Source organism: Anabrus simplex, chromosome 11 (assembly GCF_040414725.1).
Source record: "Anabrus simplex isolate iqAnaSimp1 chromosome 11, ASM4041472v1, whole genome shotgun sequence".
In the NCBI taxonomy this organism is placed as follows: Eukaryota; Metazoa; Arthropoda; class Insecta; order Orthoptera; family Tettigoniidae; genus Anabrus; species Anabrus simplex.
This window is the reverse complement of record NC_090275.1, coordinates 59,425,703-59,452,611: the sequence shown is the minus strand read 5'-3', so window position 1 is coordinate 59,452,611 and position 26,909 is coordinate 59,425,703. Positions and strand designations below refer to the sequence as shown.

At 39.3% G+C, this 26,909-nt stretch overlaps 2 protein-coding genes across 2 annotated transcripts in view; one reads left to right on the top strand and one right to left on the bottom strand.

Annotated features, from left to right (window-relative positions):
• Positions 1 to 7,191, bottom strand: part of LOC136883459 (fumarate hydratase, mitochondrial) — a 56,931-nt gene extending 49,740 nt beyond the window's left edge. The window contains exons 1-3 of the mRNA XM_067155771.2: positions 6,950 to 7,191; positions 6,497 to 6,622; positions 6,152 to 6,352 (exon numbers count right to left, since the gene is read on the bottom strand). Of these exons, the coding sequence (XP_067011872.1) occupies positions 6,152 to 6,352; positions 6,497 to 6,622; positions 6,950 to 7,072 (450 nt within the window). The 5' untranslated portion in view covers positions 7,073 to 7,191. The remainder of the gene's footprint in view (positions 1 to 6,151; positions 6,353 to 6,496; positions 6,623 to 6,949) is intronic.
• Positions 7,192 to 7,284: 93 nt separating this feature from the next.
• Positions 7,285 to 26,909, top strand: part of LOC136883460 (acyl-CoA:lysophosphatidylglycerol acyltransferase 1) — a 279,435-nt gene continuing 259,810 nt past the window's right edge. The window contains exon 1 of the mRNA XM_067155772.2: positions 7,285 to 7,421. The gene's annotated coding sequence lies outside the window, so the exon portion shown is untranslated. The remainder of the gene's footprint in view (positions 7,422 to 26,909) is intronic.

Sequence of the window (26,909 nt, the reverse complement as noted above, 5' to 3'; positions counted from 1 at the left end):
GCAGCCTAAATCTTGGAAAGAAAAAAGTAATCCATGCACCATTTGTTTGTAGTCTCAATCCTTTGTGTTTCCAAGAAAGTTTCTAACCACATTCTGGAATGTTGTACATGCCAATCGCTCTGTAGCGCACGTAACGTCTTCAAAATTAGCATGAGAAAGAAGTTTTTTGATATCTGGACCTGTGAAAATACCCTCCTTGATTTTGGAATTACTGATGCCATGGAATCGATGACACAGGTACTGAAAGCATTCACCTTCATTGTTTAGGGCCTTAACGAATTGCTTCATAAGCCCTAGTTTGATATGAAGCGCAGGTAACAGTATTTTGCTCTTGTGAACAAGTTTCTTATCTTATGTTTTTCGACCCTACAATCCATTGTCTACGTGGCCATTCTTTTTAAGTCCAGTGATGTAACCTTGCTTGACTGTCCCATACTCTCCTTGTAAACCTAACAGAATACCTTTCACTTTGAAAACATCACACACTTGCCACTTGTTTTCCTGGTACTTCAGTTTACACAACAGCATTTCAAGATTTCCATACGTTTCTTGCATAACTGAATGAGCAACAGGAATGGATGTAAGTTTGTTTTCATTGTGAAGAAGGACGCTTTTCAAACTACGCTTGGAAGCGTCGATGAAAAGTCTCCAGTCAATAGGGTGCTCTTAGTTTTAAGATAACCCCCAGAATGTTGTAGCAGTAAACCAAGGCCCCTCTCTTCAGAAAAGAAGGGTGTAAATTCTTGTTTGCGATGTCTGTACCAACAGTACGTCATCCCTGGTGCCAACATGTTCCTCTCACGAAGTCTAGACCCGAGTAACTCGGCATATTCCTTTGTAAGGCCAAGATCTCGAACAAAGTCATTTAATGCACTTTGCTCGAACAGTCTCTGTTCTTTTTCAACACATACAGGGGAGAAATCACAGTCAGAGTTAGTGCCCACCATTTCTGCATTAGATTCAGAAGAGGGACAATCCTGTAAATGTTCTGGACGCTGTGGTACTGGTGTATCAAGGCCATGAGGAACGGGTGAAACTGCAGATCGAATATTGCTTGGATACACAATGTTTCCTTTGTTGCTGCTGTTAAATCCCTTCATATTCACAGAACAGAAGTAGCAGTGAGTACTGTGGTCTGGGGGTTCTCGCCACACCATTTGGAATACAGAATGGCAACGCAGTTCGCTTACCATTCACACATTGCCGTAACTGCTCTATACTGGTTCTACAAGCCTTATGTGGTGCCCACGGCTTGTCTTGGTCTCCAAGTTTCAAGCCAAAGTAGGCATAGTAGGTCTTTCTCACGAACTCCGTTATATTGCACCGCTGTCTTATCAGCACGAAACTTCCACAAACATAGCAGAATTTATCTGGATTTTTCTTGCAGCCACGTCGTAGCATGTTGATAGATGTAAGTTCAATAAAAATATTAACACAGTACGTCACTCACATATAGAACGCTTATGAAGACAATCTCTTTTCACTAGCAAGCAAAACACAACTCAGACTGTCGCAGATGAAGCACAACGAGAGAATGACGCCACTCAGCCAAAACTGCACGTTGCCAGCTATGTTGTACATAGTTGCCGGCTCTACACTCTGAGCATGATAATACAGGACCAACATAAATGGTCTGTTATTGGACATTATAAATTTTCCAGCTAACTCATTCCTGGTTACCAGCGTTTTGCCCCCGTGTGCTAAGTTGGGCTCATCAGTTGGTACTTAGCACACCCACCAAGACGCATGGCTAGTGCATACCGTGGAAGCCACTGCGTAGGCTACTTGGAACCACCGGCAGTGCCAATGTACTATGAGAGACTGTCTCATTACCAAAAATTGATGTCTGCTTGGCCATCAGATGATACAGATGTTGATATCCCATAGGGATTTACTCATTCGGAACAAATTTTAGGTTCCCTATGGGAATCAACATCTATATCATAATACAGGACTATGAGATGGCTGGAGGACGTCGAATTACTTAAAATTATTTAAAATTATTTAAAAAATATGGAAATATAAATTAAAGAAACACTCTTCCTAACAACGTAAGAAGTGTATTAGGAGCTTGCATCCGGGAGATAGTAGGTTCGAATCCCACTATCGGCAGCCCTGAAGATGGTTTTCCGTGGTTTCCCATTTTCACACCAGGCAAATGCTGGGGCTGTACCTTAATTAAGGCCACGGCCGCTTCCTTCCAACTCCTAGGCCTTTCCAATCCCATCGTCGCCATAAGACCTATCTGTGTCGGTGCGACGTAAAGCCCATAGCAAAAAAAAAAAAAAAAAAAAGAAGTGTATTAGTGCATGTGATGAAATAATCGTAATATAGGATTTTTGAGGAAACTGTCGTGATGGGGAAAAATTAACATCGGATCCTGATTCAGGATGCAGAAGTCATCCCAAAAAGCAATACAGGATGGCGGCAATGAAACATCGCAGGACAGTTTTCTTAACGTGAGGATTATGGCAGGCCTAAGTTTGGTTAATTTTTATACTCTTTCACATAACATGCTATGAAGTATAACTTTTATCAGTGGTAAATCTGAATTTACATTTTGGTCTGAGTAAAAGTTGAATCCTGAGAACTCATAATTTTTTTCAGATATTCAAGGAGTTGGAGACTGTACAGAATAAAGGGCAAAAGCTTGTCACAGCAATGCCTCAATATGGGAACATTAAACTGATGTACTGTATCCACAACGAAAAAAAATGAATCCTCAGAGAGAACCAGAATGTTCAGAAAACTTATTTTTATTTTACAATCGGCGTAACATCGCACCGACATAGATTGGTCTTATGGCGACGATGGGACAGGACAGGGGTAGGAGTGGGAAGGAAACAGTCGTGGCCTTAAGGTACAACCCCAGCATTTGCCTGGTGTGAAAATGGGAAATCGTGGAACACCATCCTTAGGGCTGCTGACAGTAGGATTCGAACCCACTATCTCCTGAATGCAAGCTCACAGCTGCGTGCCCCTCACTGCATGGTCAACTCCATTGGTATTATTATTAATATTAACAGAAAAGCGCACTTATGTGCATTACATAGATTGTTGAATAATTTAGTGTTTGCTGTAATCACATAGATTTATGGTTTGTTTTTACATCTTGTGATGTATAAGTTACAGTTTATCACAGAACTGTCCGTATAACAAGCACATGCAGTTTTCACTTGGTTCGTGAAAAGACATTCTTGCATATTTTACGGTGGTACCCGTGCACTGTTAGTTTCATTACCACGTCTTAGTTACTGGTTGGCACTGGTCCAGTTCCGACTAACATGGCATCTGTGCTGTAGAAATCCAGAGGGATTTCTTCACTCTTCTTCCATCCTCTCCACTAGGTGCACTTCGATGTTCTTTGTGGATGGCAGCAGCAATTTTGCCCCCCATTCGTCAATGTGGAAAGGTTCCCATGACAGTTCATATATTAGGCGGGAGCACATGTATTTTGAGATTCCCATTATGGTTTTCAGGAATTTTGCTTTAATTCCTTCATGGTGGCCAGATCTTTCTTCATCAGTTTTAGCCTTGTCAGGTGTATCCCGTAACAGATGTATTGGCAAGAACTTTGAGTCGAATAAGTGCATAGCTGTTTTTGAGGATAGATACTGCTAAATACATATTACACATCAAAGAAGACTTATGTTCAATGAAAACTGTCTTAAAATGTCTGATGAAAGTCTTCCCTTTTAGCTGATAGTGCTATTAAGAAAAGGGTTACGATTTTCTTGTAGTGAATACGGGAAGGAGATGATGAAGGGAAGATTTTCTTCATGGACAGTAATTTCAAGGGCTGTAGTACACTTTTTATGCAGATATAAGTTATACCATCTATGCAGATTTGGGTAACATGCAAGACAAAGCAAACATTGCTCCAGTGATATTCGCACTTCTGCTGACCAGGACAAAAACATACATTCAAATGTTTGAAATGTTGACAGAGAAAATCCCTAATTGGAAGCCTAGAACTGTGACAGTTGATTTCGAGGGTTGAGTGGTACTTGCGCCACAGGTTGAACATATGTTGCATTGAAATTTTAATTTTTTTTTTTTACCAAATTGTATTTACCCAATCAGTGTTGATTCATTATATCTTGCTGAGAAAGACTGTTGAATTTATAACAGCAGCTTATATATATATCACTGGTCAGGCTGTATGCACTGAGAGAGTTGGCTGTGTGGTTAGGGTCGCATAGCCGTGAGCTTGCATTAGGGTAATGGTGGGTTTGAATCCCACTGTTGGCAGCCCGTAAGATGGTTTTCCATGCTTTCCCATTTTCACATCAGGCAAAAATGGAAGATTCTGCCTTTTTTCTTTCTGAAGCTGTACTGGCATTTTTAAGTTTAGGGTCAAATGGGGTAATTCCAAATACAGAGTATTTCTTTCTGTCTTCAGGGCTCAAGAAGACAAGTGCTCTGCACTTCTGAATGGTTAGTCTCACCTCCTGTCATTCTAATTTCTTTCTCTTTTTTTTTTTTTTTTTACATTGTCGCCTGTCTGATTTCCTGTCGTTTTTTCCAAAGGCGTTGGAGAAAATGAAAAAACGTCCTTCGATATAGGCTTCTGGAAACAACTGGTGCAGTGCACATACCTATAGTGGCAGGCTTGAAATCGGTTATATGAATGAATGAATGAATGTGATCCACAAAATGTCACTGTAATATTTGTCCCAAATGGAAGATAATAATTGCTTTTGCTCAAATAAAGTCTAAAATCTGTGGTAAATTAAGAAATAATATGAAATATTTTATTTGTAAAGAATACATACTTTACTGCACTACAACTACTATTTCTGCTATGTCGCAGCGCTTCCGTAAGTATTTTGTTTGTCTAACACTGTCGTGTGTGATGTCTTTGCTCACCGAAATTCTTTGGTGTTGTTTTATTCATTTTTCTTATTCGATGTAATTAGATGGGCTGTCACATTATCTGTCACTTCAAGGTAGTGCTGCAAAGGAAGAAAGAAAATATGGAATCATTTCCTGAATTATATCGCAATATGCAGGAATTAATTGGTGATAAAAAGCTATGGCCTATGTACATTAGAAGAAATCTGTGGACTAGCGAACTGAAATATAGATATAGATTACTGCTTAGTGTTTTCTTTTCTTTGGAAATGGTTGTTCTATGGACTTTTCAATTGAATTTTTGAAAGATTGCAGATGAAAGCCTAACGTGATAACTAGCAAAAAAGAATTCTTTTTGGTAGGAATATGGAAATGGTTGGAGAAATGTGTAGAAGGAAAAAGGATGGATATTTTGAAGAAACGAATATATTACAACATCTCGTTGGGTGAGTTGTGGACTTGTGCGCTACCGGTAACTGATTCATTAAATGATTTATTGGTCCAGGGATCATGCTATTTTCCTTTAAAAAAGTAATATATCTATTGGTCCAGGGATCATGCTATTTTTCATTCAACAAAAATCGTTTTTGTGGTACTTACGATATTTCTCTGTAATGTGCAACACCAAGTTGTTGAAAGCGTCCTTAGTTGATCTTCCATACAGTTCCAGCCACATGAACTGAACAATATGCTCTGGAAGCAGTTTGGAGTTCATTACTCCCATGCTTCTGGCATACCGTTTCAGTCGTGACCAGTAGCCTTCTACTCTGAATGCTGCTGACCTCCATTTTGCTGTTTGAACTGCCCGCACTAGTCATATGGACAAAGATAATGAGAATTCACAGACATAGCACTCCCATTCATCGGTGCGGGACCTCAAGAAAGAAACAAAAGACAGCACGAGCACCGGAATGCAACATAATGGAGTCCTGTTTACAGCCCGTAAGTACGTATACATATTTCTCTAGAGATTTCTCTAGTAACAACGGTATTTGTTAAATCACCACAGATTTTACACTTTACTGCAGTAAAAGCAATTATTATCTTCCATTTGGGACAAATATTATAGTGACATTTCATGGATCAGATTCGTTCACATAACCACCGAATGTATATGGTACCAAAAGTTTTAGTATTCTTGCAATGACCCAACTTGTCAACTCTTCAAACTAGAATTTTGTTCATCTCCTTGATGGAACATGACAGACCTATTGTTCACTGCCTCAATGGGAAGTGTATATAGCTAGTTTATTATACTCAAGATGAGATGTCCATTTAGGTATAGTTAAGCACATACCTCATTCGTATTCATGTTGCTCTGAGTACCGGAACCCGTTTGCCAAATAACAAGAGGAAAGTGGTCATCATAAAGTTTTCCACTTATAACTTCATCTGCAGCTTGTGATATGGCATCTGCTAGTTTTGGATCCAAACCAAATTCTTTATTCACAATAGCAGCAGCTTTCTTCAGCACACCCATTGCTGTGATTACAGGAAACTAGATAAAGAAAATAAGACCCAAGTGAAGAGAGCTGTATGGAGTGTAGATACAAAGTAACAGCATAAGACTTTTAGCATTCATAATAAATAAGAGTCCTGAGTCTCCTTTCTCCACTGAAAGCACTGATATACATGTACTTACAGGCATTCTTTCGGTGTCTCCACCAATAGGAAAATTCATAACCGATCTAACAGTTTGAGCCCCATAATATTTATCACTTGGGACCTGTACTTCCCCAAATGTGTCTATCTCAACTCGACTTGTACTCTGAAATAAAGTGACACAAACATCAAAGTGGTGAAATTTCGCGGAGAACTCTACAAATAAAAAGTAGTTTACTGTAATTCCACTTCATACTAAATAAGCATAAGGTTAGAAAATAATACTTAAAATCATAGCTATAAACTGCAGACTGATTGACACTGTTATATAATACAAGTTATCCACCCCCTAACCTATACTTACAATAAATAATAGCGAAAGAATACATTAAATAATTGCTTTTCCATCATAAACAGTAGGATTACACGTCCAAATAGAAAAAAAATAACTCGATAAGGGTATCCTAAGAATAGAATAGGCCGTGCAACATACCATTTTCTCCGGACTTGCGTTAAAATTGGCACATGATATCGTCGAGGTTTTACCATATATACGCTTAAGCAGCGGCGCAACACGTCTTCCCAAACGGGAAAGTGGAATAATTGCCAGTGCCATGACTTCAGCAACGAGGTCTCTTATCAAACCAGCGCCCGGGAAAAAAAACAATTGGAACTACGCTGAATGACCTTGTATAACCACTGCTGCAGTGAAGACGATAAGGAGACCCGGATGCACAATCTACGTCCCGACAGATGGCACTACTGCTGCCTTCAACAGCAGGAGGAATATTATTCATTTATTTGTGTTCGGCGAAACTATTGTTGTTAGAAATGTGTCAGTGGTGATGTTTTGGTGAAGGATGGAGATTTCGTGATATATAGAGAGTATTTGCGAGAAGCAAACCGTTCACTATTACTTTGAATGTTATATTTCGTGGATAATACAGCGTTTGAAATAATTCCATGTGAGTAATTGAACGAAAGTGATCATATTTGTATGCCTGTTAGCCGAGATGGTTCAGTGATAATATTTTACATGATATAATTTTATTGCATAATACGTGTTATCGGAATCTTGATAGAGTTCCTATCATTTGTGCCGAAGTTTTACGTCATATCTTGGTTACGCCTTCTTTCAAGATAAAAGTGCTCACACCTTGCAGAGATTTGTAACACATTATAACACACGTTTTCATCGGGGTAAGTTTAATTTCATACTCGCGGATGAAAGACACCCGGTGTCAATTATTCTCAATAGCAGGTGGTCATTGAAAATCTAATCTTGAAATCTACATGATAATTTTATCTGCGGCTTTACCTGCACCTAAAAGTTAAGGTCTTGTGTGTGATGAGGGTTGAAGAGTCTTGTCACATGAATGAAATTCATATCATTTTAGTGATAACTGTTATGAATGAAATTTTACTGGTAGAAATTCTTAGTGCTCTGTCATACTCATCTGTGACTTGTTAGGGTTTACCTCATTAAGTTATGTCAAAATATCTCTACCTGTGTTGTGCTTTTTGTTTCTTCCAAAATGAAACATAACCTAAACATAATAGAGATCTGAATTTATACTGTTTATTAGTTGTACTACTAACTTATTACATGAAATCTTTAGCTAAAAGAAGCTACTTTGCTGATTGGAAATTTGGTGTTTTGTTTATCTGTTGGTGAGGGGTTGTTCTTTGATATCTGTCACAATCCAAGTATACCATTTGTTTACTGACTACTTATTTTACTCTTGTAACAATCAAGTCAGTCAAGCCTTGATACTTAGGCCTATTTTTTCCTATGATCTCTTGTTTGTCAAGAGAGTTATCAGTGTTCGTTACTTATGAAGTAGTTCTGCTGTTGTACATCAATAACAATTTGTTTTCGATGAAATCTGCCTGATGAACAGACATCAATGCTATTCACTGCATCCTGCAAGATTGCTGTTTGAAGGATTGTTGATAATACAAAAAGTTTGGTTATAGGATGTATATATGTGCTATTATGTAATAGTTGGTTGAGGTGGAAAAACTTGTAATGTGTGTCAATATCTTCATCTGAATTGCATCCTGCTCCAGCATTCACATTAAAGTACAATTTGGGATTCAAAGCTGTGTGGTTTACTGTGTTCAGTGCATAATGAAAGACGACAATTTAATGTTTAACATGTTGGTATGGTCAAGAAGTGTCCTTTGATCTATGATTACACAATGACAGATTGATCAAAGAATATCACTAAGAAAGATCAGGCAGTGATATCTACTAAACTAAATGATCACTGAAAGAGAATTGCTTGGTTAAGTAAGTAGCCTAGGTAATAAAGACACTGGAAGAGCATTGGAAACACCAGCCTTGTTAGCCTACAAGTGAAGTTGTGTCATATATACATATAAAGAAACAAGCTTTAACATAATGGTTTAAATACATTTTGCTTAATTTAGGACAAACTTAAGCATTCAGTGTTTTTTTCTCTTACTTAATACTAATTATCACAAGGAAGATGCTGGGGATTTGAATAGGCCTCCATTTGTTTTGTTGATGATGTTGCAATCTACGTAGAGACTGAGGAAGTTGGATTGTTGAGTCAGTACACACAATCATCATCATTTGCCACTGATCTGCATTTAGGGTTCTCACCCAGGTGTCAGATTCCCTGTCAGGCAGCAAGTTTAGTAAAGAATAATAGTTCACTGTTTGCAAGAAATAGGCAGTGGCATTGAAAAAGAGTTGAACATCTCAGTATAACCTCATACTTGGGGGAGAGAGAATTGAATGTGTAGAAAGCTTTGGCTTATCCTGGAAGCACTTCGGACGAGTGGAGAGGTCTATGACCTTCACATAAAAGAACGAACCATTGCAGCAAAGACGGCAATTAATAGCATAAAGAACCTAAGACAACTATCCTTGCCCACAGCTACCACACTGTTTCGCTTAAAAATTGCTCCCATCATAACATATGGACTGGAAACCATCTGGACACACCTAAAGAAGAAAAATTTCGAAGACATAGAAAAGGTCAAAGCCAACTTCCTCAAAAGAGCACTGTGTCTGTCAAAGTACACATTATCCCGACTTACATATGTACTTACATAAAATCAGCTTCATGGTCCGTATCGCACTTCAATAGATTCACAATTAAGTATTTATTTATTTTCCACCTAGTCGATACAATGATTGCTTAAGGCAATTTTTAATGGTCAAAAGTGGTACATGTTTCGTATATTATCAACATCTTCAGCCACATAACACATGACCCGGACGATAACTGCAAGTGTAAATTATGCGGAGCCTACTGTGACCGATATCATCTGATATTGTGCAACAAAAGACAAAACTCTTTGACAAGTTTCTGTAACAACTAAATGCACAAAATGCAACAAAAGACAAAACTCTTTGACAAGTTTCTGTAACAACTAAATGCACATTGTGCGAAATTTATCATATTATTATTATTTCCCAAAATGGGAGTGCTAAACACTGTTATGTGGCTGAAGATGTTGATAATATACGAAACATGTACCACTTTTGACCATTAAAAATTGCCTTAAGCAATCATTGTATCGACTAGGTGGAAAATAAATAAATACTTAATTGTGAATTTACATATGTACTGGCAAGAGAGCAATTTTTCATCGAAGACCTCCGCCTCGACCTGCTTCTACCAGCTACCAAAGCCTACTTGGATGTACTGCAGGAACTCAATAAGAAGAGACAAGAGATATGGCCAGAGTTTTATTCAACGGATGCGATGATATATAGGGAATGGACACAAGCCCGTTATGATCTACGTCATGTATTGACAAGATATGCCGTACACGGTTTCCATCATCGGATATGCCTTACAGATAAATTCCATGACCCGGACGATAACTGCAAGTGTAAATTATGCGGAGCCTACTGTGACCGATATCATCTGATATTGTGCAACAAAAGACAAAACTCTTTGACAAGTTTCTGTAACAACTAAATGCACATTGTGCGAAATTTATCATATTATTATTATTTCCCAAAATGGGAGTGCTAAACTAGAAGTACAAAATAGTGTATTCTAAGGATCTAGCTTTTCTTCCAAGTGCAGAATTGAGTCTGGTTCAAGGCAATTGCGTTGAGAGTAAACCAAAGTTCAAATTGTACCTTCTGCCAGTTATGACATTCTGCTTGGAGAGTTATATAGGCCTAGGTCTTTTAAATACAAGAAACATCAGTAAATTACTACCGTATGAAATGAAGATTTGAAGATTAGCTATGCAGAAGACAAGAAGGGACAGGATCAGGAATGATTACATTGAGAGGAGACATACTGGTGAACTTGACAGTGGAGGAAAAACTGAGAACTACATAGTTGAAATAATTTAGCAATATAACTTAAAGTGAATGCAGAAGACATGGATTCCCATACAATAATTGGAGAGTATGGTGCCTGAAAAGACAAGTTGTAGGCCTATGTTGTAGAAGGAAGTGATAAGAATAAATTGAGGATAATTTAGCAAAAGGGGGACAGACATGGGAAGATATAAGAGACACAGTTTACAAAGACATATCATTCATACGAGTCCTACACGGTGTGCTGGAAGGTTCCACAGATTATGATGAGAGGGAAATGAAACACCACTAGTTTATTTCCCATATGGACACTTTCATGTGTGGCTCATCGGAAATACAGTATGTGCAAAGTAAGGTACTAAACTTCCATATCTTTGGTGTGTAGAATACTCCCAAGTTACTGAGTGAGTTGGCCATGCGGTTAGGGCTGCGTAGCTGTGAGCTTGCATTCGGGTGATGGTGGGTTTGAATCCCAGCCTGAAGATGGTTTTTCGTGATTTCCCATTTTCACATCAGGCAAATGTTCGGGCTGTACCTTAATTATGGCCATGGCCGCTACTTCCTAATCCTGGCCCTTTCCCCTCCTTGTGTTGTTGAAAACCTTGATGTGTTAATGAAACATTAAACCACTAGTAAAATAAAAATACCCGCTTGTTAACTGATTATAGTTGACACATTTTTCCTTCTGCTGAACATAAGCACACATTATAGTGTTATTTTCAGTTGACAGCTGATTATTGAAAGGTTTAAACAATATTCACATTGGTATTTCCAAACTCAAAATAGGGTAGGCCTACTATTAAAAGCATAACTCAGTAGAGTCCATGAATACCAAGATTACGTAGCTCACATCATTATCTGATGACCGAGCTCGATAGCTACAGTCGCTTAAGTGCAGCCAGTATCTAGTATTCTGGAGATAGTAGGTTCGAACCCCACTGTCGGCAGCCCTGAAAATGGTTTTCCGTGGTTTCCTATTTTCACACCAGGCAAATGCTGGGGCAGTACCTTAATTAAGGCCACGGCCGCTTCCTTCCCACTCCTAGCTCTTTCCTGTCCCATCGTCGCCATAAGACCCATCTGTGTCAGTGCGACGTAAAACAACTAGCATTAACTGATGACTCCTTAGTAAAAGAAACCTTGGCATTGCAGGGCATTTTGTCTTGTTATTGCTGCTCTGTCATGCATTATCCACAGTAACCTGTACCTAAGATGTTTTGTTTGTTTTGCTCTTGTCTGTTGGGCCATACTACTCTTTCAAAGGGCTCATGGATCATTCCACGTCTACACCAAAAAATGTATATAGCCTATTCAAATATATTTTATGTGCATACGACACGACACTTCGTAATCTGGAGGCCTTCGGGCTGAGCAGCGGTCACTGGTAGCCCAAGGCCCTTCAAGGGCTGTAGTGCCATTGGATTTGGGGCATACTTTTAAAGCAGAAGAACCCTTCTTTCAGATGAATCATTCCATTAAAATATTACAGAATACATTATTTTGAATTCAGGTTATAATCGCTAGGTCTGCTGAGAAAATGGAAAATACTTCGCACACATTGGCTGCCCTGAAAATCTAACACCAGTACTTGGTGTTTCAATTGATGTTGTTTGTACATTATCTCTCAAGTGTTCTCCCATCTGCTGTGGAAGATTTTATTAGATTAGGAGAGTTTACCAAATATATAGCTTAAAATTAAATTATAGTCTAAATATTATAATGATTTATATGTCTGGGTCTCTGTGGCTCAGGCAGCAGTATGCCAGCCTCTCACTACTGGGTTCCATGGTTCAAATCGCAGTCACTCCATGTAAGGTTTGTGCTGGTTTCTCTGGGTATTCCAGTTTTCCCTGTCATCTTTCATTCCAGCTACACTCTTCAGTTTCATTTTATCTGTCACTCATTAAAAATGGCTCCACTGGAGTGTGACAGGCTTCGGCAGCCAGCACATTTCTGTCCTCGCTTCTAGATGGGGGCTTCATTCATTCCATTCCTGGCTTGGTCGAATGACTGGAAACAGGCTGTGCATTTTCATTTTATTTGTCTGGAATTGGTATACCTAGTTATTTTGTCCATTTCCTAGAGGCTAAATGACAGCTTAATAGCCTTTGATTCATAGGGCCCCGGGTTTGATTCCTGGATTGGCAGAGAATTTTAACCACGTTTTGTAAATTCCTCTTGCTTGGGGCTGGCTGTTTATGATCGTTTTAATGCACATCTTCACGTACACACAGCAGAAACACGCAGTCTTCTTCTTTTCCTACCAGTTTTTCCCACACCTATTGGGTCGCGGGTGCGAACTGCTTTGCACATGTGGATTTTGGCCTTGTTTTACGGCCGGATGCTCTTCCTTACGCCAACCTTATATGGAAGGATGTAAGCACTATTGCGTGTTTCTGTGAAGGTTGGTAGTGTAGAAGAATTAATCAGAAACTTATAAAATCCCCTACCAGGCTGGGAATCGAACCCGGGACCCTCTGAACCAAAGGCCGGTACGCTGACCATTCGGCCAACGAGTCGGACAGCAGAAACACGTAGTAAGATATAGGCATATATATTTCTTCACACAGGTTTGGCGGCAGGCAAGGACTACTTGCCATGAAATGGCTTTTAAAATCCATGTTAGTGTTGACCCCAGATAACTGGGATAAAGGCCAGGAAAGAAAGTAGTCTTCTTTTTGTTTTGTTTTTGTTTCTTTTGATAATGAAAAAAATATCTATATGGCATAGAGCTGATAGGCTATAGGCCTATATGTAAATTCACAAAGTGTCTCTTTTTTGCACACATGTAACATTTACAGACTAGAATTTCGATAGCCTATTTATACATTTAAATAACTTGTACTATATCATCTTAAAGGGGAATATTTTGTTTAGCCTATGTCAGCAATATATTTCGTTCAAATTGGTGTTCTACACAGAAAAGGTCTTGTCTGAATTCGTCACACGCTCAACAGGAATTTACAGTTTACTTTTGTTAAGTATGTTGTTTCTAATCTACTCATTCTTCAGTGCTGCCTTACTGGTATATTGGATGCTGGTAATTGTGTTACATACAGTATATTTTTTAATGTTATTAAAATGAAAGAATTGCTATTTCCTTGGGCCTTTACAAATTTGTTGTTTAAATGTCATGCAGTCATGGAGAGACCTTGGTGATGATAACTTGTGCAATAAATAAACTGATGAATCAATTTACATATTTCCAGGCTTACATCATTTTTCCTGTAGATCATTTAGTGAAAGATATGTCCAAATTGCTCGCAACCTGGATAACTGATTAAAATAATTGTTTCATGTTCCAGAGTTGGGTAACTTAATTACCTTTAAAGTTAATTATTTACTTGCATTTCCCTTTTTATGTTTTGTTACTGTATTTTCAGCCACATTCTTACATATAGAAGGCCAGGATGTAGGATGAAGTAAAGGTAGAACCTCCACTAGTCTCTGTTTTAATTATGACTGAGGTAATTGATGTAAGTAGGCAATTTGTTTTAACTACCTACTAAGCCCATTTTCAAATATATCGTGGCTTGGGGTCACAACTTGCAAGATCATGATGCACTGGCCACTCAGCTTGGTATTACTGCTACTAACTTGTGCTGGACTGCAATATTATATTACTGTATGCTTTTGAGGCTTAGGAAGTTTTCAGTTCATTTAAGGACTTTCAATATCTTTAATTGATAGGTTGCTCTTGTTCTGGAGGGATCAGACTTCTTTTTCTTTCTTTAGTCTTGATGTGGGAAGTGTAAGATAGAAGTAAAAATCCAGGAGAAGGGAAGATGCAGTAAGATCAAGGTGAATTCTTGTGGTAAAACACAATAAGCAGAGAACAAAGGAGGAGAAAAGGTGACCCATCAAATCACTATAGGTAATAGATGGGCACATACAAAAGGCAGATAAATATGTGTATAGGAAGATAGGAATGAAAAATACAATGAATGCAATGATAAATCAGATCAAAAATTAGATGTAACTTATGGCTTTTCAGGCGTTTGCTCTATTAACCAGCATTTCGTCTTAGGTCTGACACTAGACTCGTCAGAGTGGGATGTGTCAGACCCTACCCACTGATGCTGGGGTGTATGCAGGTGAACTTATCAGAAACCTATTTATGAGGCACAGTCTGATAACTGCATACGGGAGATAAAACTCCACAATGGAATTAATGCCCGCCTAGCAATTCCAAATGGAAATTCTAAATTCCCATGGAGGGAATTAGATATTTTTCCACCAATAGAGCATATCAAAAATTAGATGTATGGTGGCACGCCCGGGTGGTAGAATAACATCCACATTATCCCCTGCCTGTTCTAAGAGGTGACTAAAATGGGCTCCAGGGTCTCTGAACTATGGAGCGTGGGCAGACGACCACAGGGTCCTTAGCTGAGTTCTGGCATTGCTTCAATGTACTTGTGCCAGCCTCCTCACTTTCTTCTATCCTATCCGACCACCCTTGGTAAACTCTTGTTCTTTTCTGACCCCGACTGTATTAGGGCATACAAGGCCTAGGGAATCTTTCATTTTCACTTCCTTCATGGCCCTTATCTTTCTTTGGCTGATATTTTCATTTTTTGAAGTGTTGGACCCCTTCCATTTTTTCTCTCTGATTAATGTTATACAGAAGATTGTTGCCTAGTTGTAGGCCTACTTCCTCTTAAAACAATAATCACCACTATCGCCATAGTAGAACAACATCCGTGGTTCTTCTACTTCAGTCTGGCATTACTTCCACTTACTTGTGTCAGGCTTCTCGCCTTCATCTTTCCTGTCCAACGTTGTATGATCAATTCTTGTTCTTTTCTGACCCCAACGGTAATGCCCTTCATGGCCTTTGCCTTTCTTTTGCCAGTACCTTAATTTTTCAGTGTCAGACGTCTTCCATTTTTCCCTTTGAAATGAAATAGCGTGGTTTTTAGTGTCGGGAGTGTCCGAGGACACCAGGTGCTGATGTTTTGATTTGTCTCCCGTAGGCGACCTGCGCGTCGTGATGGGGATGAAATGATGCTGAAGACGACACGTACACCCAGCCCCCGTGCCAGCGAAATTAACCAGTTATGGTTAAAATTCCCGACCCTGTCGGGAATCGAACCCGGAACCCCTGTGACCAGAGGCCAAAACGTTAACCATTTAGCCATGGAGCCGGACAGTTTTCCCTCTGATAATTGTTAATAGAGGATGGCTGCCTGGTTGTACTTCCTCTTAAAATAACCACCACCACCACTTCCCACAGCGACCTGTCATTGTGCTCATCTTAATATATGTTCCAATCACTATTTCTGTCATGAGGTCTTGTATCGTTTAATTTACAATCAAATCATTACGCGTTTGGTGGTGTCTGTTCTTCTTCCATGACAAAATTAACTAAGATTTTCTCCTTGATATCGTCATGTGCGATACCCAACTTGATATAGTCACGTGCGATTCCCAACAATGCTAAAAAAAATATGCTGTTCATTAGCCGCAAAGCCGTCAAGCTTTTGACACTTTTTGAACACTTTGAACATACGAACTTGACTACAGGACTCTTGAGTGGGGTGTGCCAGGTTAGGACTTTTACCAGTAATTCTAGTGCAGCTTTGAAATTTCCATAACTTGTAAATGTTTGGCCCTAAGACTTGCATTCTTAGCTATGTTTTGTATTGTTTTGAGGTGTACTATCCACACAATGATCGCTTTTCACATTTTTGGGAACACCCTGTAGGTAAAATATTTACCTTTACACAAGTAGGGCCTAAGAGAATTTCCTGCGATCTGATTTTCTTGACGTGCAGGCTTATTATCCTATTATTTTACAGTTACTTTTAATGAAGGGATAGTTGTGTAGTTGCAGTTCCCTTGAAATAGTCACCGGAGAGCACCATGATTTGTGTTCTAATCTCTTAATGGCTGCTGTTTAATGGTGTATCTGTCCCATAGTGCCTGCCTCTTACCTGGAGGCCCCATGTTTGATTCTTGGTTAGTCCCAAGATTTTAATTCTAAACTTAGGCTGGAACAAATCTCACTCTTAAACCAACTGAAGAGCTAACTGATACAAGAGTCAGCGGACATGGTTGCGAAACCCAAGCAGTACTGTACGGCTGAGGATGTCGTCACACTGACCCTGGGATATTCTGATTTCAGCAGTCTCTATGGCTAGGCAGCAGTCACTTTAGAAGTCCAAGGTTACGATTGCTCCTTGAGTTGGGCCGATGACCTTCGATGTTAGGCCCCTTAAAACAACAAACAATCTCCTTGAGTTTTTTTTTCCCCTGATGTCACACTGACACAGATAGGTCTTATGCCGACAGTGAGAGAAGAAAGGGCTAGGAGTGGGAAGGATGTGGCTTCGGCCTTAAGATACAGCCCTGGCATTTGCCTGGTGTGTAAATGGTAAAGCGGAAAACCATCTTCAGGGCTGGTGATAGTGGGGTTCGGACTCACTATCTCCCGAATGCATGCTCGCAGCTGTGTAACCCTAACCGCATGGCCAACTTGTATCATGAAATTTTTGTTTTGTTCGTATTTATCAGTAGTCAGAATTTAAACCTTTAAGTGAAACTAAAAACTCCGTGGTCACTAATCACTGTTAGCCATTCAGCCCTGTGTGCTTTTGTGAAATGAACTGAATCAGCATTGATTGAGCATAATTTACATGTCTTCTAAATAATTTGATGCATGTGGTAATCATGTGGTCCCATCTGAATCTAAACATTGCTTCCTCTTTTACCAAAATCTTCTTATTTCCTGTCTGACTGCTTGTTGTCAACTATTGTTCTCTTTCAGTCCTGGTAAGGAGTCTGCAACTGATCCTTTCATATTTATAGGCTGTATAGTTTTATGGTTAAGTTTACTTATGTGTGATCTTCATTATTTGAGAAGTCAAAATAATAATGTATGTATTACTCTACCTTCATGGCCCTTCTCTTTATTCAGCCACTGTGTTCATTCATTCTGCAAAGGGTCAGAATTCTTTCTCTTCCTCCTTCAGTTATTCTTAACAAGAATAACAATGACAAATTCACCTGACTGAACATAGATAAATCGGACATTTCTGGAATCATGTTTTATTGTGAACTTTTTTTTTCTTTGCGCTGTATTTGAAATAAGATTAGTGAGTTCAAATTTTGATGGTTTTCTATGTTTCTTCACTTTCACATCACTGTTTTTTAAATTAAGACCAGGGTCCTTACGTATGTTAGTGCGATGTTAAACAGCCAACAACAGACACACATTTTGTTTAATCATGCTCTAGAAAGAAGCTTCCTGGCAAAAATTCAACTAGCGAGCGAGTTGGCAGTGTGGTTAAGGTTGCGTAGCTGTGAGCTTGCATTCGGAAGATAGTGGGTTTGAATCCCACCGTCAGCAAGGGGAACCCTCTAGCACTACTTAATGACAATCTCAAAGTACCTATTACTTCAGACTGTTACACTGCTATAGTTCCAACTTAAAACATCACTTTAGTGCAGCAGTGTTCTATCACTGATAGCTTTTTTTTTTTTTTCATGGTTAATCTAAAGAATATCATAGGTGATGAACATACATACATCTTCATTATAGACTGTTATACCTTTCAGCATTCAGTCTGTAAGCCTCTGTGAATTTATTAAACGCCTCCACAATCCTCTGTTTGTAACTAAATCTGAGGCCTCGTTTAGCTCCATACCTCTTATCTTTAATTCATTAGAAACCGTATCTAACCATCATCGTCTTGGTCTCCCTGTACTTATCTTATCCTCTATGACAAAGTCTAATATTCTTATAGGTAAACTATCCTCCTCCATACCCCGCACATGGCCCCACCACTGAAGCCAGTTTATGCATATTGCTTCCTTGACCAAATGCATTCCTAACTTAAATCTTTATCTCCTTGGTCTGAGTACCCTCCTGTCATTGTTCCCACCTGTTTGTACAACTTATCATTCTCGCTACTTTCATTTCTATTACTTGTAACTTACAAATAAGATATTCTGAGTCCACCCAACTTTCACTCCAGTACAGCAAAGTTGGTCTGAAGACAGACCGGCAGCCGACTTTTTCCTTACAGGATATTGTTGATCGCAACTGTGAGCCCACTTTACTCCACCTTGGTTCACCTCACTTACTATTCTGGCATCCTGGGAGAATAAACATCCTAAATATTTGAAATGACTTACTTACTTCAGCTATGTACTCCCAAGCTGTTAGGTTTCTTGCCTACTAATCACTTTAGTCTTGAAAATGCTAATTTTCATATCATAATCACTAAACTTATTTTCAAGCTTCAAGATATTAGGTTGCAGGCTTTGAACACAGTTTGTCATTAAGACCAAGTTGTCAGCATAGGCCATCTAACGGAATACCTCACTGCCACTTTACACCTTTTAGTAGATGATGCATGTAAAGCCCGATTCGTGGTTATGATCATTAAAACGTCAAGTCGATATGGTCTGACACCATGATTGGCCAGTTCTAGTCCTGTTTGGTCAAAGAAAATGTCACCATCAGAATGTTGGTTGGCAGGGTATGAGAGGTGGTGGTAAATTATACAATTACCTCTCCGCAATGTTCATGTGAAGCGAGGGTATGTGACACTGTTGATGGTGATTCATCCGTCAGTTGGGGGCATTAAGCCTTGAGCAGATCCCTTGGTGCTATTCGACTGGTATAGGTTATGTGCTGGCACCGGGTTTCACCCCCTCCCTTCCTCCTATCATACATCACGTTGTTCCTTTCATCCTATTAACTTAACTGTAATGGGGTTGACATCGGGAAGGACATCCGGTCATAAAAATTCACTAAAGATTCGTCTCACTTCATAAGCTAACCCTGCAGAACAACGGGACAAGGGTTGGACGTACAGTAGATAACCCCTGTAAGTACTTTAAACCAAGAACTTAATTCTTACTGCAGCAGCCAAATTGTCAACATTAATGTCTTTGATTGCTTTTAATAACCTACACTTAATCGCATAATCCCCCAATACAGCTAAAATATTTCCCTCAGTACTCAGTTGTATACCTTTTGTAGATGTACAAAACATTAACATTAACTGTCTACTCCTCTTGTAGCATTTTTCAGTTACCTGGCACATAATGAAAATATGATCCTGACAACCCCTTTGTGGTCTGAAACCACACTAGTTTTCATCCAGGACCTGTTCAGCTCCCCAGGTGCAGGTCTTTTGTTTTGATGCCCGTAGGAGACCTTCACATCGTGATGAGAATGAATGATGATAAAGACAACACATACACCCAGCCCACGTGCCCATCGAAATTAACCAATGATGGTTAGAATTCTCGACCCTGCCAGGAATCTAGGCAATGACCCCTGTGACCAAATGCCAGCATGCTAACCTTTTAGCCATGGAGCCAGACTTCATTCAACTTACTCTGAACCACTGATCGCTACCTCCCTTCCAAAATGCAAGTGAACACCTTGCCTGGTATAGGCTACTGATCAATGAATGGCCTCTATAATTGTTGAAATCCTTCCTGTTCCCTTGATTGTAAATAGGTGAAATAACAGCTTCCTCCAATCAGAAGATATCTTACAAACATTCCTTGCTAATCTTACTATTCTATGAAGCCATTTCATTCCTGCCTTCCCACTATATTTCTCCATTTCTAGTCTAATTTCATCTGTTCCGCTGCTTTATGACAAGTTTATTTACTTTCCACTTCTTCAGGCATTTCACTAACGTCATTACACAGGTGATGAAAAATGAAAATCCACAACCTGTTTCCAGTCATTTGAGCGGGTCAGGAGTGGAATGGAATGAACACCTATCTAGCAGCGAGTATACGAATTGTGCCGGTTGCCGAAGCCTGTCGCACTCCTCTTGGGCAATGATTAGTGACTGACCGATGAAATTATATTGGAGAGTGAAGCTGGAATGAAAGGTGACAGGGAAAACCAGAATACTCGGAGATAAACGTGCCCCACCTCTGCTTTGTCCAGAACAAATCTCATATGGAGTGACTGGGATTTGAACCACGGAACCCAGCGGTGAGACGCTTGCATTTGCGGCCTGAGCCATGGAGCTACATTTTGTACAGGTGATGAAATATGATAATAGTGCGGATAATGCCTGTTTAGTATGATACTATTCATAGTATGTTGGCATTGTTGAACCAAAAAAAGTCTGTACTGTATTAGTTTTTCCCAAAGTGAATTTGGCTTTAAGCAGGCCCTAATGGATAGGATTCCCTCACATATCTATATAAGTTTTTGACAGAAGTAGGCTACTATTTGTATTTATAAATTTTATATTTGAATGTGTATTATCCTTATACCTGAATGTGTGATTTTCATGGTGAAAATTCATACTTTTATGATATTTATGAAGATGAGGAATTCAAAGAATTCTGCCCATATGTGTCAACACCATCATACCCATGACATATACTTTATTCCCATTTGAATTAATCAAACACGACAATAACGTGCAGTTTATTTATTTATTTATTTATTTATTTATTTATTATTTATTTATTTATTTCATGCATTCACCTAAAACATACCATACCTTTAATCTTTGCTGATGGCCAATATACCTTCTTTTCTCTTCTGTATGTTGCTTTAGATGTTTTGTCATAGATTCCACAAGCTTTGAACACACATTTTTAAGTTCATCACCTTGAAAACACACTAACTTGAGTCTATTATGCATCTTTTTTGTGGAGTAGTCAAGTTTTATGAGTCTCCTTTTGCAAATAGCACACAAGTTTAATGTCAAGGCCACTCTGACACAAATATTGTTCTCCCTGAATTATTTCTTCACTTTGTGAAATATGGTAAAGAGCCAAATCTTGCTGAAAAATTCAATTTTTAAGGCAAGGCAAGTGGAGGCCACTGTGTAGGCTACTTGAAGCCACCGGCAGTGCAAATGCACTATGAGAGACTTTGTCTCACTACCAAAAATTGATGCCTGCTTGGCCATCAGATGATATAGAATGCACTAGCCATGCATCTTGGTAGGTGTGCTAGGTACCAACTGATGAGCCCAACCTAGCACATGGGGGCGAAATGTTGGCAACCAGGAATGAGTTAGCTGGATAATGTATAATGTCCAATAATAGACCATTTATATTGGTACTATAAATTTACTCATTCGGGACAAATATTTCAAATTCCGTATGGGAATCAACATCTGTATCAAAAGGTTTTATTTTCATCATCTAGAAAGTCAACTATAGATAATCTTTTTGCACCTCTGAAATTGTATTATAATTCTGTTGATATATTTTCTACCAAAAAACTCAAATGTAAGGCAGAATGGTTTTGCTGTTTTTATTACGTCCTACCTTCTTTACATCTTCCAATGCGTGGGCTGTTCCACTTTTTCTGGCTTGATGTTGCTGTTCTGTAACAGTTTTAGATGTATTTCCAATTGTAAAGACACAAAATATCCATTATTTTTACCTCCTTATTCAGTATTATACACAGAGCGAGTTATGGAATGATGCGACTAAAATAGAGCTGGCACGTACCTCTTTTAGCTTTGCAGTAGGTGCTGATACGTACACACAGATGGCTATTGGTCTTGCTTAGCCAGCTGAACTTTTTTCCTTTTCAGTGTTGGTACTTAGCTCTTCACTTGATAAATACTGTATAACTTATATGTTTACACTTCTTCTTTTCCCTGGCCTTTCCTCAATTACATGGGGTCGGCATTTTGCATGGTTTTAGCTGTTTTACGGCCGGATGCCTTTCTTGATGGCAACCCTCGGTGAAAGGATGTATTCGCTATCCCGTGTTCCTGCGTGGTTTGTAGTGTAATGTTTTGTGTGTAAATTATGCCTATGAAGACGAACACCAACGCTTAGCCCCCGAACTAGGGGGATTGACTAGAGAAATTTAAAATCCCTGATTCTTCAGAGAATCGAACTTGGGACCCCTGACTATTCACTCAAGCAGCCAGATGTACCTATTCACTTCTGCGCTAATTTAAATTTGACTACAAAAGAAATCTACTTCTTAATGAAACATAGTACCTATTTTAGAAGTAACACAATTTAGAAGCTTCATTACATAATATCAAGTTCACATGCTGTGCATGCCTTCAAGTAGAAAAAAATAGTTTGCTTAAAGCTACAGTTAAAGTTTGTGTTACACTTACTAGTCTCAGAATGATCCTTCATATTTTTCTTAGTTTCTTTGTGAATTCACATAAAAATACATATAGATTGTAATAATATTCTTAGGAAGACTTGGCTTTCAAAATAAGCGGTAGGTCCTATTTCTTTTTTCATTGAAAATGTCATTTGCGACCATCTGCCCCTCTTATAATAATTGTTTTACTGAATATATAGAATCATTAAAAGTATGATATTGATATTCAAAAACATCTATTGAACCCATAAGGTTGTGAGTTAAGGTAAGGATTTTGTGCCTGGTAATTCTTTATGAGGATGTCATATGTGATGTAAATAAAGTTGCCAGCTAGCCATGGTTCGTGCGGTCTTGACATTACCTCCTGCATGTGGTGTTGTAATGTGGTGAAAATTGGTCTTCTCCATTCAGTCATTCTTTCATTCATATAAGGCCAACACATATATTAAACTTTGTGTTGGACAGTGCTAGCTGTTACATCAAACATTAAATAAATCAAAATGCATAGTCTGAAGGCTTTGCAAACTTAATTTGCGAGTAGTATGATATTAATAAATGGATCGACCTGTAAAAGTTATTGGAAAGAAATTTGATAATTGAAAGTTGATGTCAATGCTCTATAAACACAAGGTGAAGGAAGAGAGAAAGAAGTAGGAGAGCAAGTTTATTGAAAAGAGAAATTTGTGAAATTGATATGATAAATATGTTTTTACTCAACAATTGGACAAGTTGGTAGTAGCCTATAACAAATGAACTCCTCCTTAATGAACCCTTATAAATGTTTGAATAAAGAAATACAGCTAGCACAACACATGATTTAAGATAGAGTAAAACGCCGATAATACGTGTCCGCTTAAATACAATATGACGCATAACACGCGTTTCTTTTCACGTCTCGTACATAAAACTTGTAAAATGTGCCCCACCGGGCGAGTTGACCGTGCGGTTAGGGACACGCGGGCGTGAGCTTGCATCCGGGATATAGTGGGTTCGAACCCCACTGTCGGCAGCCCTGAACGTGGTTTTCCGTGGTTTCCTATTTTCACACAAGGCAAATGCTGGAGCTGTACCTTAATTAAGGCCATGGCCGCGTCCTACCCATTCCTAAGCCTTGCCTCTCCCATCGTCGCTATACGACCTATCTGTGTCGGTGCGACGTAAAGCGAATTGTAATAAAACGCATTACATTATAACAGTACACTTGTGTCGTCATCCCCATGGCGGTGCGGTTCTTTTTTTTTTTTCTTTTTTTTTTACGCACACCCGCAATAGATGTGAGCTGCATGTACCATTTCGACCACAAACCATTCTTAAATTTCCCGCAGTACCGGGAATCGAACCCGGACCCCGAGGGCGGCAGTTAATTACATAAACCGTTACACTACGAAGGCAGTTCTCTTCTTATTCTTACTTCCGAATTTGGCCAACGGTGGACCGCGTGAAACTTAATGCTTTCTGGCCAGCCTTCTTCTTTTCTCTTCCCAGAAGGCAGTTCTCTAATATACGCGTTTATTCCTGTTACTAGAAATGTAGCCTAAATTGCTGGCTTTAATATTTATTATAATAGGCCAAATGTTGTGTTAGGCCTTAGCCTATATTTAATTATTTAATTTTAACCGTTCACACTTCTTTCATCATTATATTACTTTGTTCGTGCTTAGGTACCCTAAATTAGGCATACTGGCTGAAAAATTGATGATAATTTTGTCATATAGTCTATTCTTGATGCCATTGCAACTGCTCACAATACCTGTATATGAAAACTGAGTGCTTAATACGGTATATGACAAAATATATAAATTAGCATTATTTCACAGGTTATGGTAAAATTATTAATTACATGTAATCAAAGGCAAAAACTAATTTTAACGGCTTTTTTGTTCTTAAATCCATTTTTAAATCCGAAACTCGCCTGTATCCAACACGGAAATACTGTGAGGAACGCCCAGACTTAGTCCCAATATGGCGGCTACTTGTGCGTGTCCTGACCTGTGTATAGATAGATACCTGGGCTCAGTCGACAGCATAGAGCGACATGCGAGACAATTTCAGTATGTCAGCATCTACAGATACCATGCTGCTCAACAAAAGTCGATATAGTAATAACGTGACCCAAGACCCGCAGCCGCTTGCTCGGTGATATACATTTTATACAATAATAGTAAGTTATGCAAATTTTACCTTATTATTTCTTTCTTTCTTAAACCGTTTGCCGTCCGAGGTTCGTTTTCCCCTCGGACTCAGCGAGAGATCCCACCTCTACCGCCTCAAAGTTAGTATCCTCGAGCATGAGACTTCGGGTCAGGGGCCAAAACTGGGGAGGAGGACCAGTACCTCGCCCAGGCGGCCTCGCCTGCTATGCTGATCAGGGGCCTTGGCGGGGGATGGGAAGATTGGGAGGGGTAGACAAGGAAGAGAAAGAAGCGGCCGTGGTGTTAAGTTAGGTACCATCCCGGCATTTGCCTGGAGGAGAAGTGGAAAATCACTTCGAGGATAGCTGAGGCGGGGATCGAACACCCTTTTTACTCAGTTGACCTCCCGAGGCTGAATGGACTCCGTTCCAGTCCTCGTACCACTTTTCAAATTTCATGGCAGAGCCGGGAATCGATCCCGGGCCTCCAGGGGTTGTAGCTAATCACACTACCATGGAGACCACAAAGAAGATGTGCATTCTACTCTCTTTTCACGCGGTTGTCTAGGTCACAGAGCCTGTCCAATTTGTCAGCCATCTTAAGAAGGACAATTTCTGGTACGACGTGTAGACAACTTCCTACCCTGGTCAACGGACAAACGGTAACCGAACTAGATCTCGTGTCGGTAGATTTACTGGCACGTAAAAGAACTCCTGCGGGACTAAATTCCGGCACCTCGGCGTCTCCGAAGACCGTAAAAGTAGTTAGTGGGACGTAAAACAAATAACATTATTATCGTATCGCACCCGGTTTTTATGATCTACAAACTTATCCCAACGGCTCCTTTAAGAGCCAATTCACACATCACTCAAAATACATTGGACCTTGTGCCCGTGTCCTACAACTGAACATTGAAGGCATATCCAAAGATAAATGCGAATACCTGAGTAAATTATCTATTGGTGTCATCCCCCTACAAAAAACCCGTCTAAAAGACGATCAAGTAGACTCTAGAGCAAGAATACCCGGTTATAAAATTGTAGGCATGCTTGGTTCAGAGATTTATGGTTCTGTCACGTACATTCGCCAGGACATATCCGACTACAGTGTTACTTCTTGCTGCCGACAAAGTAATATTGAAATCATCTCTATAAACGTAATGGAAACAATATCTGCAGTGTACAAATCACCACAGGAACGCTGGCCAGATCCCCCTCTTCCAAACATAAGCCATCCAGATGTTTACCTTGGAGATTTCAACAATCATACTTTATGGCGGTATGATGAAAATGGAGAAAAGCTATCAGATTGGATGCACGAGATCCAAATTCATCTGTCCTACAATGCAAAATACAAAAAAATCTTTCCACTCTTCTAGATGGCGTAAAGACACCAAATCTGATCTCTGTCTAATAACAATGGATGCTAACCATATTTCTTTACTTCACACAAGATATTTACTATCAGGTTTTCCACGCAGCCAGCATCGTCCAATTGTTTTAACCATCGGTTTACAAGTCTCATTAATTAGAACAAATTAGAAACCCAGATGGAACTGCAGGAAAGTGCAGTGGATGAAGTATTCTCATGAGGTTGATTCTCTTCTTCGCTGGATTCCACCTAAACTAGAGAATTATAAACGTTTTGTTGGAACAATTACTGGAGCAGCAAAACGTAACATACCTCGTGTGAATAGAAGGAACTGCATTCCTTGCTGGAATGATGAGACTGAAGAGCTTGCTAAAACAAACGAAGAAAACGGAGATCCTGCCTTGGGCATGCATATTCTGCAATCCTTGAGCACTCAAAGAAGGGAACACTGGCATAGCACAACACAAGGTCTTCATTTTACTCACTCCGCTCACAAAGGTTGGTCACTTCTTAGAAAACTTGGAGCAGCAACACCACTGCCGATTTCCAGAACTGAACT